Below are 13,815 nucleotides of genomic sequence, written 5' to 3' on the forward strand. Positions count from 1 at the left end.
TTTTATTTATATCTGTTTGCTAAAATCTGAAAGAAAGGGGTGATTTTCTATTTTTGTCTTGTTTGTAACATTCATTCCTAAAAAGGGTCTGTTATTCCTTTGCATGGGGAAAACAAGGTCAGTAATGACTGATGGTACATGAAAGGCGTTTTTAATACCTTGTTTACATTTCGCTTGTAATGTGAGAAATGTTTCTGCAATTAAAGATTAAACAGGAAAGTGGCGTCTGTGAAAAGGCAAGCAGACATGTTAAATCTGAAACTAGAGTGTGTTCCTTCATGTGGGGTGGTGGTGGAACCTTAAAAAAATAAATAAGGGCAGAATCAGGAAATATAGACAAGTCACTATTTGCTGCAAAAAAATGCAACGAGCCTTAAAGGAGCAATCCATGCAATATAATTATTTTTATTCACTCTGCTATTTCGAATGCGTTTTAATATACTGAGCATCCTTTGATTTATATAGCAGGTCACTTCTCCTGCAGTGCAAGATATTTGCAACACATTACTGTCGGTGATAATTTATTGCCAATATTCCCAGCTGTTTGAGCTGCAAACTATAACAATAGATAATGTTACCTTAGATATAGTTGCAGCTGCTGAGTTACACTGACTGAAGGATTGATTGAAACTGACAGGCAGCTATTTAGTGAACCCTGGGAAGCAGAACTTTGCTGATCAATCAGGGGAGAATGAATCGGTCGGCAGCTTAGGTAATTAGCTTTCATTAAAGGTTATCAAAAGCTGTATATATTAAAACAAAAAATATATATATTTTTTAACGTTGCCACGCGTACTGCCTCTTTTAATGCTTATACTGTATGTGGGGCAACTGCATTACTGCCGTATAGTCCTGCTGCATTTTGCAGAACCCCTCTGGGATAACTTATTTCGGATCGGGTAGACAGATTATTGGGGGGGAGGGGGGGCTGGGATTGACCCGGCAGTCTTGGTACACGTTGGCACCAATGACAAAGTTAGAGAAAATGGAGGGTCCTAAAAAAATGATTTCAGGGATCTAGGCCAAAAGCCTAAGGCAAGGACCTCCAAGGTAGTATTTTCTGAAATACTACCAGTGCCATGCGCTACCGCAGTGAGACAGTCAGAGATCAGGGAGGTTAATGCATGGCTAAGAAAGTGGTGTAAGAAGGAGGGGTTTTAGAGCACTGGGATTCCTTTTCTGAGGGGTGCCATCTTTATTCTAGGGACGGATTGCACCTCAATGAAGAGGGATTGTCTGTGCAAGGGGGGAGAATGCTAAAAAGGTTGGAGGAGAATTTAAACTAGGATGGAGGGTGGAGGGGAATGAAACAGATAAACTAAATTGAATAGATGAGGAAATAGCAAGAGGTTATGGAGGTAGAATGGGGGCAAGTCCGAGTTTGACAAGCAGCGAGACACTCATAGTAAATACAGATAATACTAGAAAACTTCTAAAGACTAAACCAAATTGGCGCAGAAAGGAAGGAGCAGATCAGATAATAGTACAGGCTGAAAAAAACATAGATGCATTCTTGCTAATGCAAGAAGCCTGACAGATAAAATGGGCGAGCTTGAATTAATAACTGCAAGGGAGCAGTATGATGATATAGGCATTACTGAAACATGGTGGGATGAAACTCATGACTGGGCAGTTAATTTAGAGGGTTATTCCCTTTTTCGGAAGGATCGAACAAATAGAAGGGGAGGTGGAGTATGTTTATATGTTAAACCGGATCTAAACCTATTATAAGGGAAGATGTTTATGAAGGGAATGATGAAAATGTAGAGACCTTGTGGATAGAAATTAGCAGTGGAGGTAAACGTATAAAGAAAATGTTTGTGGGAATATGCTATAAACCACCAAATATCTGCGATTGAGGAAGCTAAAATTCTTTTGCAAATGGAGAAGGCATCAAAACTGGGTCATGTTTGCATAATGGGTGATTTTAATTATCCAGACAGACTGGGGCAATGTGATTAGCATTAAAACAAAAGGAAACCAACCAGGAGAAGGGCAATACTGGATATCAGAATTATAAGGAATGTAACAAAAATTGCAAAAGGGGCAATCAAATTAGCAAAAATTGGAAATGAAAAAAGGATTGCAATAGAAAGTAAGATCATCCCTAAAAAGTTCTTTAAGTACCTAAATAATCAAGGTTTAATACGGGATAATATTCAGGAATACCTAATGGAAAAACAAAATGATAAGTAATAGTTAGCATGGATTTATGAAGGATAGATCATGCCAAACTAACCTTATTTGTTTCTTTGAGGAGGTAAGTAGGAATTTAAACCAGGGTAATGCAGTTGATGTGGTCTACTTAGATTTTGCAAAGGCTTTTGATACGGTTTCACACAAGAGGTTGGTGTACAAAATAAAGCAAATTGGACTCAGTAAAAATATATGCACCTGGATTGAAAACTGGTTGAAGGACAGAAAACAGAGAGTTGTAATAAATGGAACTTTTTCAGGTTGGGTTAAAGTCGTGAGTGAAGTACCTCAGGTTGAGAAGCTGTCGAGCTTCTATTTGCATCTCTTTTCTTCTCGATTGCTGCGAGCTGTCGTCCGGGGACTCGTTGTGTTGGGTCCCAACTGTATTCAATCGTTGAACTGACCAGCTCTCAACCTGGAATTGCAAGGCGCTTGCTTTTATTCTCATTTTATGTGAGTCAATGATAAGTTTGTGTTCTAAATACACTTATTTGCCATTCATTCTGGTGCGCTGTTCTCGCTCAACAGATACAGCGGCGGCCCGCTTTAGTCTAATGCGGCTTTCTCCGCGGGTAATTTGAAACCCTGTGCAAACGCGGGCTTGTTTTTTTTTCTTTCGGCGCCGCAGGCGCTTCTATTGTTCAGCGCCATTAGCGCTGATGGGAGAAACGGCCGCAAGATGCGGTTGGCGCGCGGCCAATCTCAGAGCAGGAAAAAAAAAGGGGGGGGGAAATTGCGGTTAAGCTTTAGAATAAGCTTAGCCGCAACAGTATATATTTACACACAGGGCTCGACAAATGCGGTTGCCCGGGGCAACTGCATTGTGGCCGCTGTCGACTGCTTACCTGCGGGGGTGTCCTCCGGCGTCTCCCATTCTTCCCAGTCTTGATCTTTAAAATCATGTTTTTCTCCTGCAGCACATTCAAAATGGCTGTGCGGCATCATACGATGCTGTGTTGCCATGGTAACGGGACACCGCGTGGCCATTTTGAATAGTGCTGCAGGAGAAAAATATGATTTTAAAGGCGACAAGACAGCAGAAGGCCGGGAGACGCTGGCAGGACCCCGCAACCAGACCCCGCCGCGTTATGTTTTGGAACAGTTTGTCGGGCCCTGTGTCGGTGTGTCTGAAAATCTGCACATCTCTATTTGTGACTCTGAATTCCACTAGATTTGCCTTGTTTTTATTCGCCCTTCTGCACCATGCCATAATTTTTTACATGAATGAGAGTGTAACTTTTTCACCTTGGGGGTATTGAGTTTAAAAGAGAGTACAAGTTCCATCTTGACACCTCCTAAAGAAATGGAATTATGTAAAAACAGCATTTGTAGGAAACTCTAATACAAAAATGGAAATCTGAACGTAGTACATGTGTCTTTTTATGCGTTAGAGGGACATTTGGGACACTAGAAGTCAATCCCTTCAGCACCAGAAAAGCTATTTAGAAAACTGTACTATAAAGTTTTGAAATCTATGGCTTATGTTCAAGATGCTGCGAAGACATCTTTTTGGCAATACTAACCCATTCCGTAAATACAGCTAAACCCCGTTATAACGCGCCTCGTTATACCGCGATTCGGTTATAACGCGGTTTTCCCGTGGATCCCGTTTTTAAAAATAAAAAATAAAAAAAATAAAAATTTAAAAAATTTTTTTTTTCCATTTTTTTTTTGCACACTGCACACACTGCACACACTCAATGCACACACACTGCTCATTGCTCACACTGCCACACTGCACACACACACTGCACACACACTGCTCATTGCACACACTGACACACTGCACACACTGACACTGCACACACACTGCTCATTGCTCACACTGCACACACTGACACACTGCACACACACTGCACACACACTGCTCATTGCTCACACTGCACACACTGACACACTGCACACACACTGCACACTGCACACACACTGCTCATTGCTCACACTGCACACACTGACACACTGCACACACACTGCTCATTGGACACACTGCACACTGCACACACACTGCTCATTGCTCACACTGCACACACTGACACTGCACACACACTGCACACTGCACACACACTGCTCATTGGACACACTGCACACACACTGCACACACACTGCTCATTGCTCACACTGCACACACTGACACACTGCACACACACTGCTCATTGCTCACACTGCACACACTGACACACTGCACACACACTACACTGCACACACACTCCTCATTGCTCACACTGCACACACTGACACACTGCACACACACTGCACACTGCACACACACTGCACACTGCACACACACTGCACACACTGACACACTGCACACACTGACACACTGCACACACACTCCTCATTGCTCACACTGCACACACTGACACACTGCACACACACTCACACACACTTACGCACACTCACACACACTCACGCACACCCACGCACACTTACGCACACTCACACACACTCACACACACTTACACACACACACACACCCACTTAGACACTCACACACACTTACACACACTTACACACACACTCAGACACTTACACACACTCACAGACACTTACACACACTCACACCCACATACACACACTCACACCCACATACACACACTCACACCCACATACACACACCCATATACACACACACACACTTTCTCTCCCATATATACATACATACATACACACACACACTCTCTCACTCTACACAGACGGGGGGTGGGGTCGGAGCAGAGGAAAGGCCGCGACCAGCACCACCACCCGCTCCCCCCCTCCTCCCGCGCAGGCAGCGGGAGCGCCAGGGACAGCGGTGGGGAGAAGAAACCCCCCGCTACCACCTCCATGCAGGCAGCGGGATCTGAGGTAAGCGGCGACCTGAGGGACATCCCCGCTCCCATCTCCTGCCCCGCGGCCTGTCCCGCGGTGACAGGGGGAAGCGGGGACAGGAGGGACATCCCCGCTCCCATCTCCTGCCCCGCGGCCTGTCCCGCGGTGACAGGGGGAAGCGGGGACAGGAGGGACATCCCCGCTCCCATCTCCTGCCCCGCGGCCTGTCCCGCGGTGACAGGGGGAAGCGGGGACAGGAGGGACATCCCCGCTCCCATCTCCTGCCCCGCGGCCTGTCCCGCGGTGACAGGGGGAAGCGGGGACAGGAGGGACATCCCCGCTCCCATCTCCTGCCCCGCGGCCTGTCCCGAGGTGACAGGGGGAAGCGGGGAGCGGAGGGACATGCCCGCTCCCATCTCCTGTCCCGCGGGATGAATATGCGCTAAAGCGCGGCGGCCATTTTTTTTCCTCGCGACCCCGTTAGTTACGCGGTGGTCTCGGGGTGGACCCCGAGACCCGCGTTATAACGGGGTTTAGCTGTATATATATTTTTTTTATCGTAGTTACATAGATGATTTACTCTTAATTTGGCAGGGAGACAACTCAATCACTATTACCTTTTTTTTTTTTTGCTTATCTTAATACAAATACTTATTTGAAATTTACATCTTTATATCATATGAATCACGTCAGCTATTTGGATAAATATCTTTATATCGATATGTATCTGATGATTTAAACGTATATTTTCCGAAAGCCAAATTCCCGTTAATTCATTATTGAGAGCCAACAGTGGCCACCCCAGGCCATTACTGAGTGGTATTCCAAGAGGTCAATATCTCAGATTAAGAAAGATATATGCTCAAATGATGAGATGTTCTTGAAGCAGTCTGAGCTATTGAATAAAAGATTCAAAGAAAGGGGTTATAGTAACCATGTTATCAAGCAGGCCTTTGAGAAAGCACTTCATACCGATGGATTTGATTTATTAAAAAAAGTTAATGACAAAAACAAACTGAGTCGTAGTACAGAGTATACGACTAAACAAAACCAATGTGGTGATGTACCACTCTTTATAACAACCTACAGCAAACAAGCTAATCAAATTAGAACCATCATAGAAAAACACTGGGATGTCTTGAGATCAGATTGGGATCTGAAAAGTTTACTAGATCAAACCCCAGATTTGTGTTCAGGAAAGCCCAAACGATTGGCTACCATCTTTCTCCCAGTCTTTTCAAATCCTCTGTAGGAATTAATAGTAACAGGACGCAAAAAGGCTTTTACAAGTGTGGCAACTGTAAGAACTGCAAATATGCCATTCCGTTAAAATCCGTTAAATGTAAATATACCAAACACAGATATAAGTTGCAAACATTCATGACATGTAATACGTACAAAGCAATGATAATAGTTAAGGGACACTATATAAATATGCACCTTCAAACAATGCCACTTTTCCCTTTACTAACATGAACTCTTCCAGCCTTCCTGCCTCTCACCTACAATCTATCCTAAACGCTGCTGCCAGAATCACTTTACTCTCGCATAAATCTTTCTTGGCGTCTCTCCTGCTGAAATCCCTCTCCTGGCTTCCTATCAAATCCTGTATGACACACACAATTCTCCTCCTCACTTTTAAAGCTTTACACTCTTCTGCCCCTTCTTACATCTCAGTCCTAATTTCTCGTTATGCACCATCCCGACTCTTGCATTCTGCTCAAGGATGTCTTCTCTCTACCCCCTTTGTATCTAAAGCTCTCTCCCGCCTTAAACCTTTCTCGCTCACTGCCCCACTCATCTTGAATGCCCTTCCCCTCAATACCCGACTAGCACCCTCTTTATCCACCTTTATGACCTATCTTAAAACCCACCTCCTTAACGAAGCATATTGGTAGGTCCGTGGCTGATACTATACATCTTGTACATCAACCATGGCCCCTTGCAGATGCATTTACGAGAATGTAGATAAGTGCGACTGGGCACTTGAGAAAAAGCTCCCAATTTGGCGCACCAAAGTCAAAATTAGTTGTGTAATGTAATTAATTTAAAATATAACATTTAATCCATAATAATTAATAGGAATTGGCACTTAGAATAAAGCAAGTAAAATAAACAATAACTCAGTGCTAGGTGTTGTAACTACCGTATATTCCGGCGTATAAGACGACTTTTTAAACCAGGAAAATCTTCTCAAAAGTCGGGGTTCGTCTTATACGCCGGGTATAGTCTTATACGCCGACTGGGGGGCGCAGCCTGTGCGGCGAAACCTGGGGGCAGAGCAGAGCAGTGGCAGGCAGAAGCTCCGTGCTGCTGCTATTTCCCTGTGCTTGCAGAGGGGGTGGGGCGTCCCTCTACACACAGACACAAGCCCTCCTCTTCCTGTCTTTACTCCTCCAGTGTTCCGCAGCGTGGGGAGCCGAGCATGCAGTACAGTAGTACTTTCACGTGTGTGTGTGTGTGTGTGTGTGTGTGTGTGTGTGTGTGTGTCTGTATATATATAGTGATGTGTCTGTATATAGTGATGTGTCTGTATATAGTGATGTGTGTGTGTGTGTGTGTGTGTGTGTATATATATATATATATAGTGATGTGTGTGTATATAGTGATGTGTGTGTGTGTGTGTGTGTGTGTGTGTGTGTGTGTATATATATATATATATATATATATATATATATAGTGGTGTGTGTGTGTATATATATATATATATATATATATATATATATAGTGATGTGTGTATATAGTGGTGTGTGTGTGTGTGTGTGTGTGTGTGTGTGTGTGTGTGTGTGTGTATATATATAGTGATGTGTGTGTGTGTATATAGTGATGTGTGTGTGTATATATATATATAGATATGTGTGTGTGTGTGTGTGTGTGTGTGTGTGTATATATATATATATATATATATATATATATATATATATATATATATATATATATATATATATATAGTGGTGTGTGTGTGTGTGTGTGTGTGTGTGTATATAGTGATGTGTGTATGTATATATATATATATATATATATATATATATATATATATAGTGGTGTGTGTGTATAGTGATGTGTGTGTGTGTGTATAATGATGTGTGTGTGTGTGTGTGTGTGTGTGTGTGTGTATATAGTGATATGTGTGTGTATATATATATATATGTATAGTGGTGTGTGTGTGTGTGTGTGTGTGTGTGTGTGTGTCCCAAACTCTATATTTTAACTGGAAAAGTTGGGGGTCATCTTATACGCCCAGTCGTCTTATACGCCGGAATATACGGTAGTCATGAATTCAAAGTATTGGGGTATACATTATCTAATAAGTCAGTATTGTGATACAGCAAGACCCTGCTTTTCGGCGATCCACTGATACGTCGACACCGAGAAGGGGGCCGCCATGTCTGCTCAGAGGTCGCGCATGCACAGAACGGGCTGTTGCAGCCGAATGGAGGTTGCGCATGCGCACAAGGGGGAAATTGCCTGGTTGCGCATTCGCACAGATGAAAATCGCCGGTTCCGCTTTCCAGCGATTTTCACTATACGGCAGGCCCTTAGAACGAAACCCGCCGTATGCCCGGGGCCCTTATTTTAATCCTCACAGCATGTCATTCATAATCACGATTTGTATTGTGTGCAAACTGTAGAAATGTACAGGGGTACAAGGTCTATCAAATGTTGGCTCTATGAAATCTCACTTCAAGAAGTGTTTATTAAACAACTAGAAATAAACATACAGGCGATACAAGTAGTATCATGTTCCAAGGGATTGAGGAATATGATCAATCTCCCAGAACAGGAAATTGGGACAACGCATTATTACAGTTAAAGGCTTGTTGGATGTATACATTAAACACTCTGAACCCATCAGGACTTAATGAAGGATTTATGTATACTGCGTTCCTGTGAAATCTATCAATCACTTCCCTAACAGTATGGATATAAAGTAACCAGTTATTATATCCCCAGCATCTTCCTGCTGTTGGTGCTTAATTCTAGTAGGCGAAACGCAATCTAAGTAGTCATAAGTAACAAGCGCCATACAGGTTGCCATGACAACCCGTTTTTTTGGTATATAGGGGCGGACGTTAGCGTTGAGACGCTCACCCCAGGAAGAAGGCGTGGTTTTCGCTGAAACGTACGTCGGGTGCAGCGTTTGAGTAAGCGCGGGTGGTGCAGCATGCAGCTCTGGGATACCTGTGTCAGCTGAAGTGCTCCTATGGTAGTATTAAGCCTCAATACGGCTTCACCTCTGAATCTAATCAGTTATGCAGTAACTACTAGCAGGTTTTCCTCTTCTGAGCTAGCAGCACCACTGCTCCCTGGAGTTACATGCTCCGTTTTTTAAACAAACAGCTTTCAAAGTAAAGGCGCAGTTTTGTATTGATCCGCAGCGGTGATTATCTGGTGAGTGTATACTTACAACTAATTAGTCCCAGATGGGGTGCTCTGCCAGCCGATTGCTGTGTTCACTATGATATGCCTTAAATGTGGCATCTAACAAACAAGGCTGATCACACACCATTTGAGGCTGCTACTATTACACATTTTGAATTTAACATACAAGTGACCACACTTACCAAATCACCTTTTGAAACTAATCAGCTCTATATATAGATTGTTTTAGAGCATTGCATACATAATCTGCATAAACAGATTTGCACATATTCAATGGATAAAAGGTTGAAGCAATTATATCTTAGTTTCTAGAGGTGCTACTCAGATATATGTTGAATGCTCAGGAGTTCATTGCTATATTTTTATTTAGGGGTCTGTCTGTGAACCTAATAGGCTGCAGGAGAAAACCGTTTTTGTCCAATTAATATGCAATATATCATTACAACATTAGAGGCTATAGCAGCCTAAGCAGGTTCCCATTATGTTATGCCTTAAACGTGGCATTGAGATTAGGCTCATTTTTTGGAGTGTTGGCTAGTACAAACCACCATAGAGGAGGGTCTACAGTGGCTATATGTACCTTACTATTCACCTAGACCTATCAGTTTCATGTACATACCTTTTATTAAAGAGTATTAATCCAACATATTGATTGCAAAATAGGATTGATAACACACTAACTAATGGAACAGGTTGATGAATATATATTCTTTGTCTCCCAGTGTGTTACAAGTATTTGTGCTGAAGACTCGGTGATTTATCACTGCATTTCCCTCGAAGGGTTTGTTCTGTGGATATAATAAATTATAAGATCAACCACTACAGTGTTGCAAAATTGATACATTATATCATTTTATACAACATGTTATACGCACAAATGTGATATGCTTTAAATGAGGCACTGTCTTTGCTACATGTATTAACACATTTTCTTGTTACAACTATGAAAATAGCCACAGTTGTTGAAACACTTCTTGAAGTGAGATATTTCAGAGCCAACATTTGATAGACCTTGTACCCCTGCACATTCCTACAGTTTGCACACAATACAAATCGTGATTATGAATGACATGCTGTGCGGATTAAATATCAGCATATCCTTTTAGTGTCACAATACTGACTTATTAGGTAATGTATACCCCAATACTTTGAATTCATGACCAGTCCGGTCTATTAGTTACAACACCTAGCACTGAGTTATTGTTTATTTTACTTGCTTTATTCTAAGTGCCAATTCCTATTAATTATTATGGATTCAATGTTATATTTTAAAGTAATTACATTACACAACCAATTTTGACTTTGGTGCGCCAAATAGGGCACTTTTTCTCAAGTGCCCAGTCGCACTTATCTACGTTCACTCATTTCTCCCAGGCAGCACATCGTCGTTATAGGACAGGTTTGAGCGAGGCCATTATATATATATATATATATATATATATATATATATATATATATATATATATATATACACAAAAACACAGAAAAAACAGGCACACTCATAGCGTAAAATTGTATAACAATAATTTTATGGAGTAAGGGATAAAAACACACACTCACAAACAGAGCTGAATAAAATGCGTTTTTGAGTACAACTCAGCCCGTTCAGACGCAGGAACCCAAGGATGAGGACTTCGGTGTGATGTCCGCGGTGTGTCTTGCCACAATAGCCCCTCTATGTCCTGGCAGGGACCGAAAGCCACGAGGGACGCCGCCTTCCCCTTTCTCCGGCGCTACACAGAGCATACACTGAATACAATCTCGCGTGAGCTCGATGACGTCAGCGAGGTTTCAGCCGGAGAGAGTTCACAGTGTAAACAGGAACTTGAATGTCTGAGTGACTGGTAGCAAAATGCTAGCAACGCAGCAAAAATACAATATATGTAGATGAGTGTCAATAAAATATACAAACTGGACAGTAGGCTCCACAGCAATCTCTACGCGTTTCGTCTCGAACGAGACTTCATCAGGAGATAATAGCATAGGCATTAAACTGATGAAGTCTCGTTCGAGACGAAACGCGTAGAGATTGCTGTGGAGCCTACTGTCCAGTTTGTATATTTTATTGACACTCATCTACATATATTGTATTTTTGCTGCGTTGCTAGCATTTTGCTACCAGCCACTCAGACATTCAAGTTCCTGTTTACACTGTGAACTCTCTCCGGCTGAAACCTCGCTGACGTCATCGAGCTCACGTGAGATTGTATTCAGTGTATGCTCTGTGTAGCGCCGGAGAAAGGGGAAGGCGGCGTCCCTCGTGGCTTTCGGTCCCTGCCAGGACATAGAGGGGCTATTGTGGCAAGACACACCGCGGACATCACACCGAAGTCCTCCTCTTTGGGTTCCTGCGTCTGAACGGGCTGAGTTGTACTCAAAAACGCATTTTATTCAGCTCTGTTTGTGAGTGTGTGTTTTTATCCCTTACTCCATAAAATTATTGTTATACAATTTTACGCTATGAGTGCGCCTGTTTTTTCTGTGTTTTTGTAGATATCCTCAAGGAAGTGGTGTTCCCTTCATTCGGGCTGCAGAGGCTCTTTTGGATAGCAATTGGAATATCTTGGGATTTGTATATTTTTTATATATATTTTTCTGGACATTTTCTTTTTTGATATATTTTATATGCATTTTATTGGTTTAATATATTAACTTTTATTACTTCCACTGTGCTTAGCATAGATTTTTTATTCTTATTTGTAATATTTTTTATTTATATTTTTTATTTTAATTTTTAGAGATATTATATAGTGATAGGTTGGCGCTAATTTTTTCTCTTGTTGTGATATATATATATATATATATATATTTTTTTTCTCTGCATTTACCAGAACACCTTCGTAGTGTGTCTACGTTCTTCCTACTTACCGAGTAGATTGTAAGCTCTCCGGGGCAGGGACTCCTTTTCACAATGTTACTTTTATGTCTGAAGTGCTTATTTCCATTGTGTTATTTGTATTATTTGTTATTTATATTATGTCACATGTACCACCACTGTGATGTGCTATGTACATTAATGGCGCTATATAAAAAAAAAAGATATACATACATGTAACAGGAATGTCGCCCGTTCCACACACATCATGGGGGAAAATGCCTTGCGTTACAGGAATGCCCTAAAATCATGTCACGGAACATTCTCTCCCCTTCCCCGAGTTCCTGTTCCTCTCTCCAAGTCATTGGAATGCACACTGACATAACAGATTCTTACAGCCACATTCAAATTGAGTTTCCACTCTGTATTTTGGTTGGTACTCAGGAGAGATTGAAGAGCGAAGGCATTAGCGCATAGTAGATTGCATTTACATTATATAGGATAGATAGCGTATTACTTGGTTACCCCCAAGGTGTGGCTGTGTTTCTGAGGACATGGTTGAAACCCCTGATCTAGATTGGTTACCAAGAATTCGAAAGGTTACTTCCTCATGAGATCTCTCACTAATCTTCCTGTGTCTTTATGAATCTCTTGTAGTCTCTGTCCCAAAGAGTACAAGCATCCCAGCATCCCCTGCAAAAGGTGTCCGGCGCTCAATGCAATCGCCACAGAAGCCTACTCCAGCACAGAAGGGGAGGAAGCCCATACGTGACAGGCCTCCAGGAACCACAGCCGCCCCACGGAAAGCCAAGCGTCCGAAAAACACTGCGCTGGCAAGAAACCTACCACTCACTGAAAACCTCAAGACAGGGAGAAAGGGGTTAAAGCCGGGAAGAAAGGTCAGTAACTCTTGGTAACTCGGATATTGCTGTGAATTGTTTGGTGTCAAAGCAAACAAACATATCGCTGCCTTTATTTCCTTCGTGGAAATCCTAGTCTGTTTTTAGCCCTTTTAATAGGTTTGAGAAAGCATACCCTAAAATAAAATATTGGGGCATTTGGAGATGACCACCCCCTTTTCTGCTAGAAGGATCTGCTGAACACTGCTTTGTAATCCGTATAGAGCCTTCTGGCTTCATAATTGTGGATTGAGGTTATATGACGGTGCCTCCCATGGTGATGTTTCCCGCACTAGTGTAGGGCGTCTGTGTTAGATTTAGGACCATATTCACTTGAACTGCAGTTTTTGGTCAATCACTGGATGAGTCTAGCTGCATTGGACTTTATGGAATAAGGCCATGGTTCTATAAACTGCAATAGCGCAGATCTGGAGCAATCGCACAGGAGGTCCATTGACTTAGTTTCTTTATAGAATAATTTGAATTAAGAAACAGCTGTGTAAAATGAATTCAAATGTACTTTTTTTTCTTTCTATATATATATATATATATATATATATATATATATATATATATAGTATTTAATTTGGTGAAGGAACAATTCTGAATACTCATTGAGGGGGGGGGAAAAAGAAGCATTTGGTGTAGTCTTTAAATTGCAATTACTAGGGTGATTCCATGTGTTTTTTTTTTTTTTAGTTTATTATTATTATT

General features: G+C 41.9%; 1 protein-coding gene across 6 annotated transcripts in view; it reads left to right on the forward strand.

Annotated features, from left to right (window-relative positions):
- Nucleotides 1–13,815, forward strand: part of SCML2 (Scm polycomb group protein like 2) — a 136,640-nt gene that overhangs the window by 97,483 nt on the left and 25,342 nt on the right. For all 6 annotated transcript variants that reach the window (XM_075589787.1, XM_075589791.1, XM_075589788.1 and 3 more), the window contains one exon: nucleotides 12,860–13,101. In XM_075589787.1, the coding sequence (XP_075445902.1) occupies nucleotides 12,860–13,101 (242 nt within the window). The remainder of the gene's footprint in view (nucleotides 1–12,859; nucleotides 13,102–13,815) is intronic.

This window comes from Ascaphus truei, chromosome 3, assembly GCF_040206685.1.
Source record: "Ascaphus truei isolate aAscTru1 chromosome 3, aAscTru1.hap1, whole genome shotgun sequence".
Classification (NCBI taxonomy): Eukaryota; Metazoa; Chordata; class Amphibia; order Anura; family Ascaphidae; genus Ascaphus; species Ascaphus truei.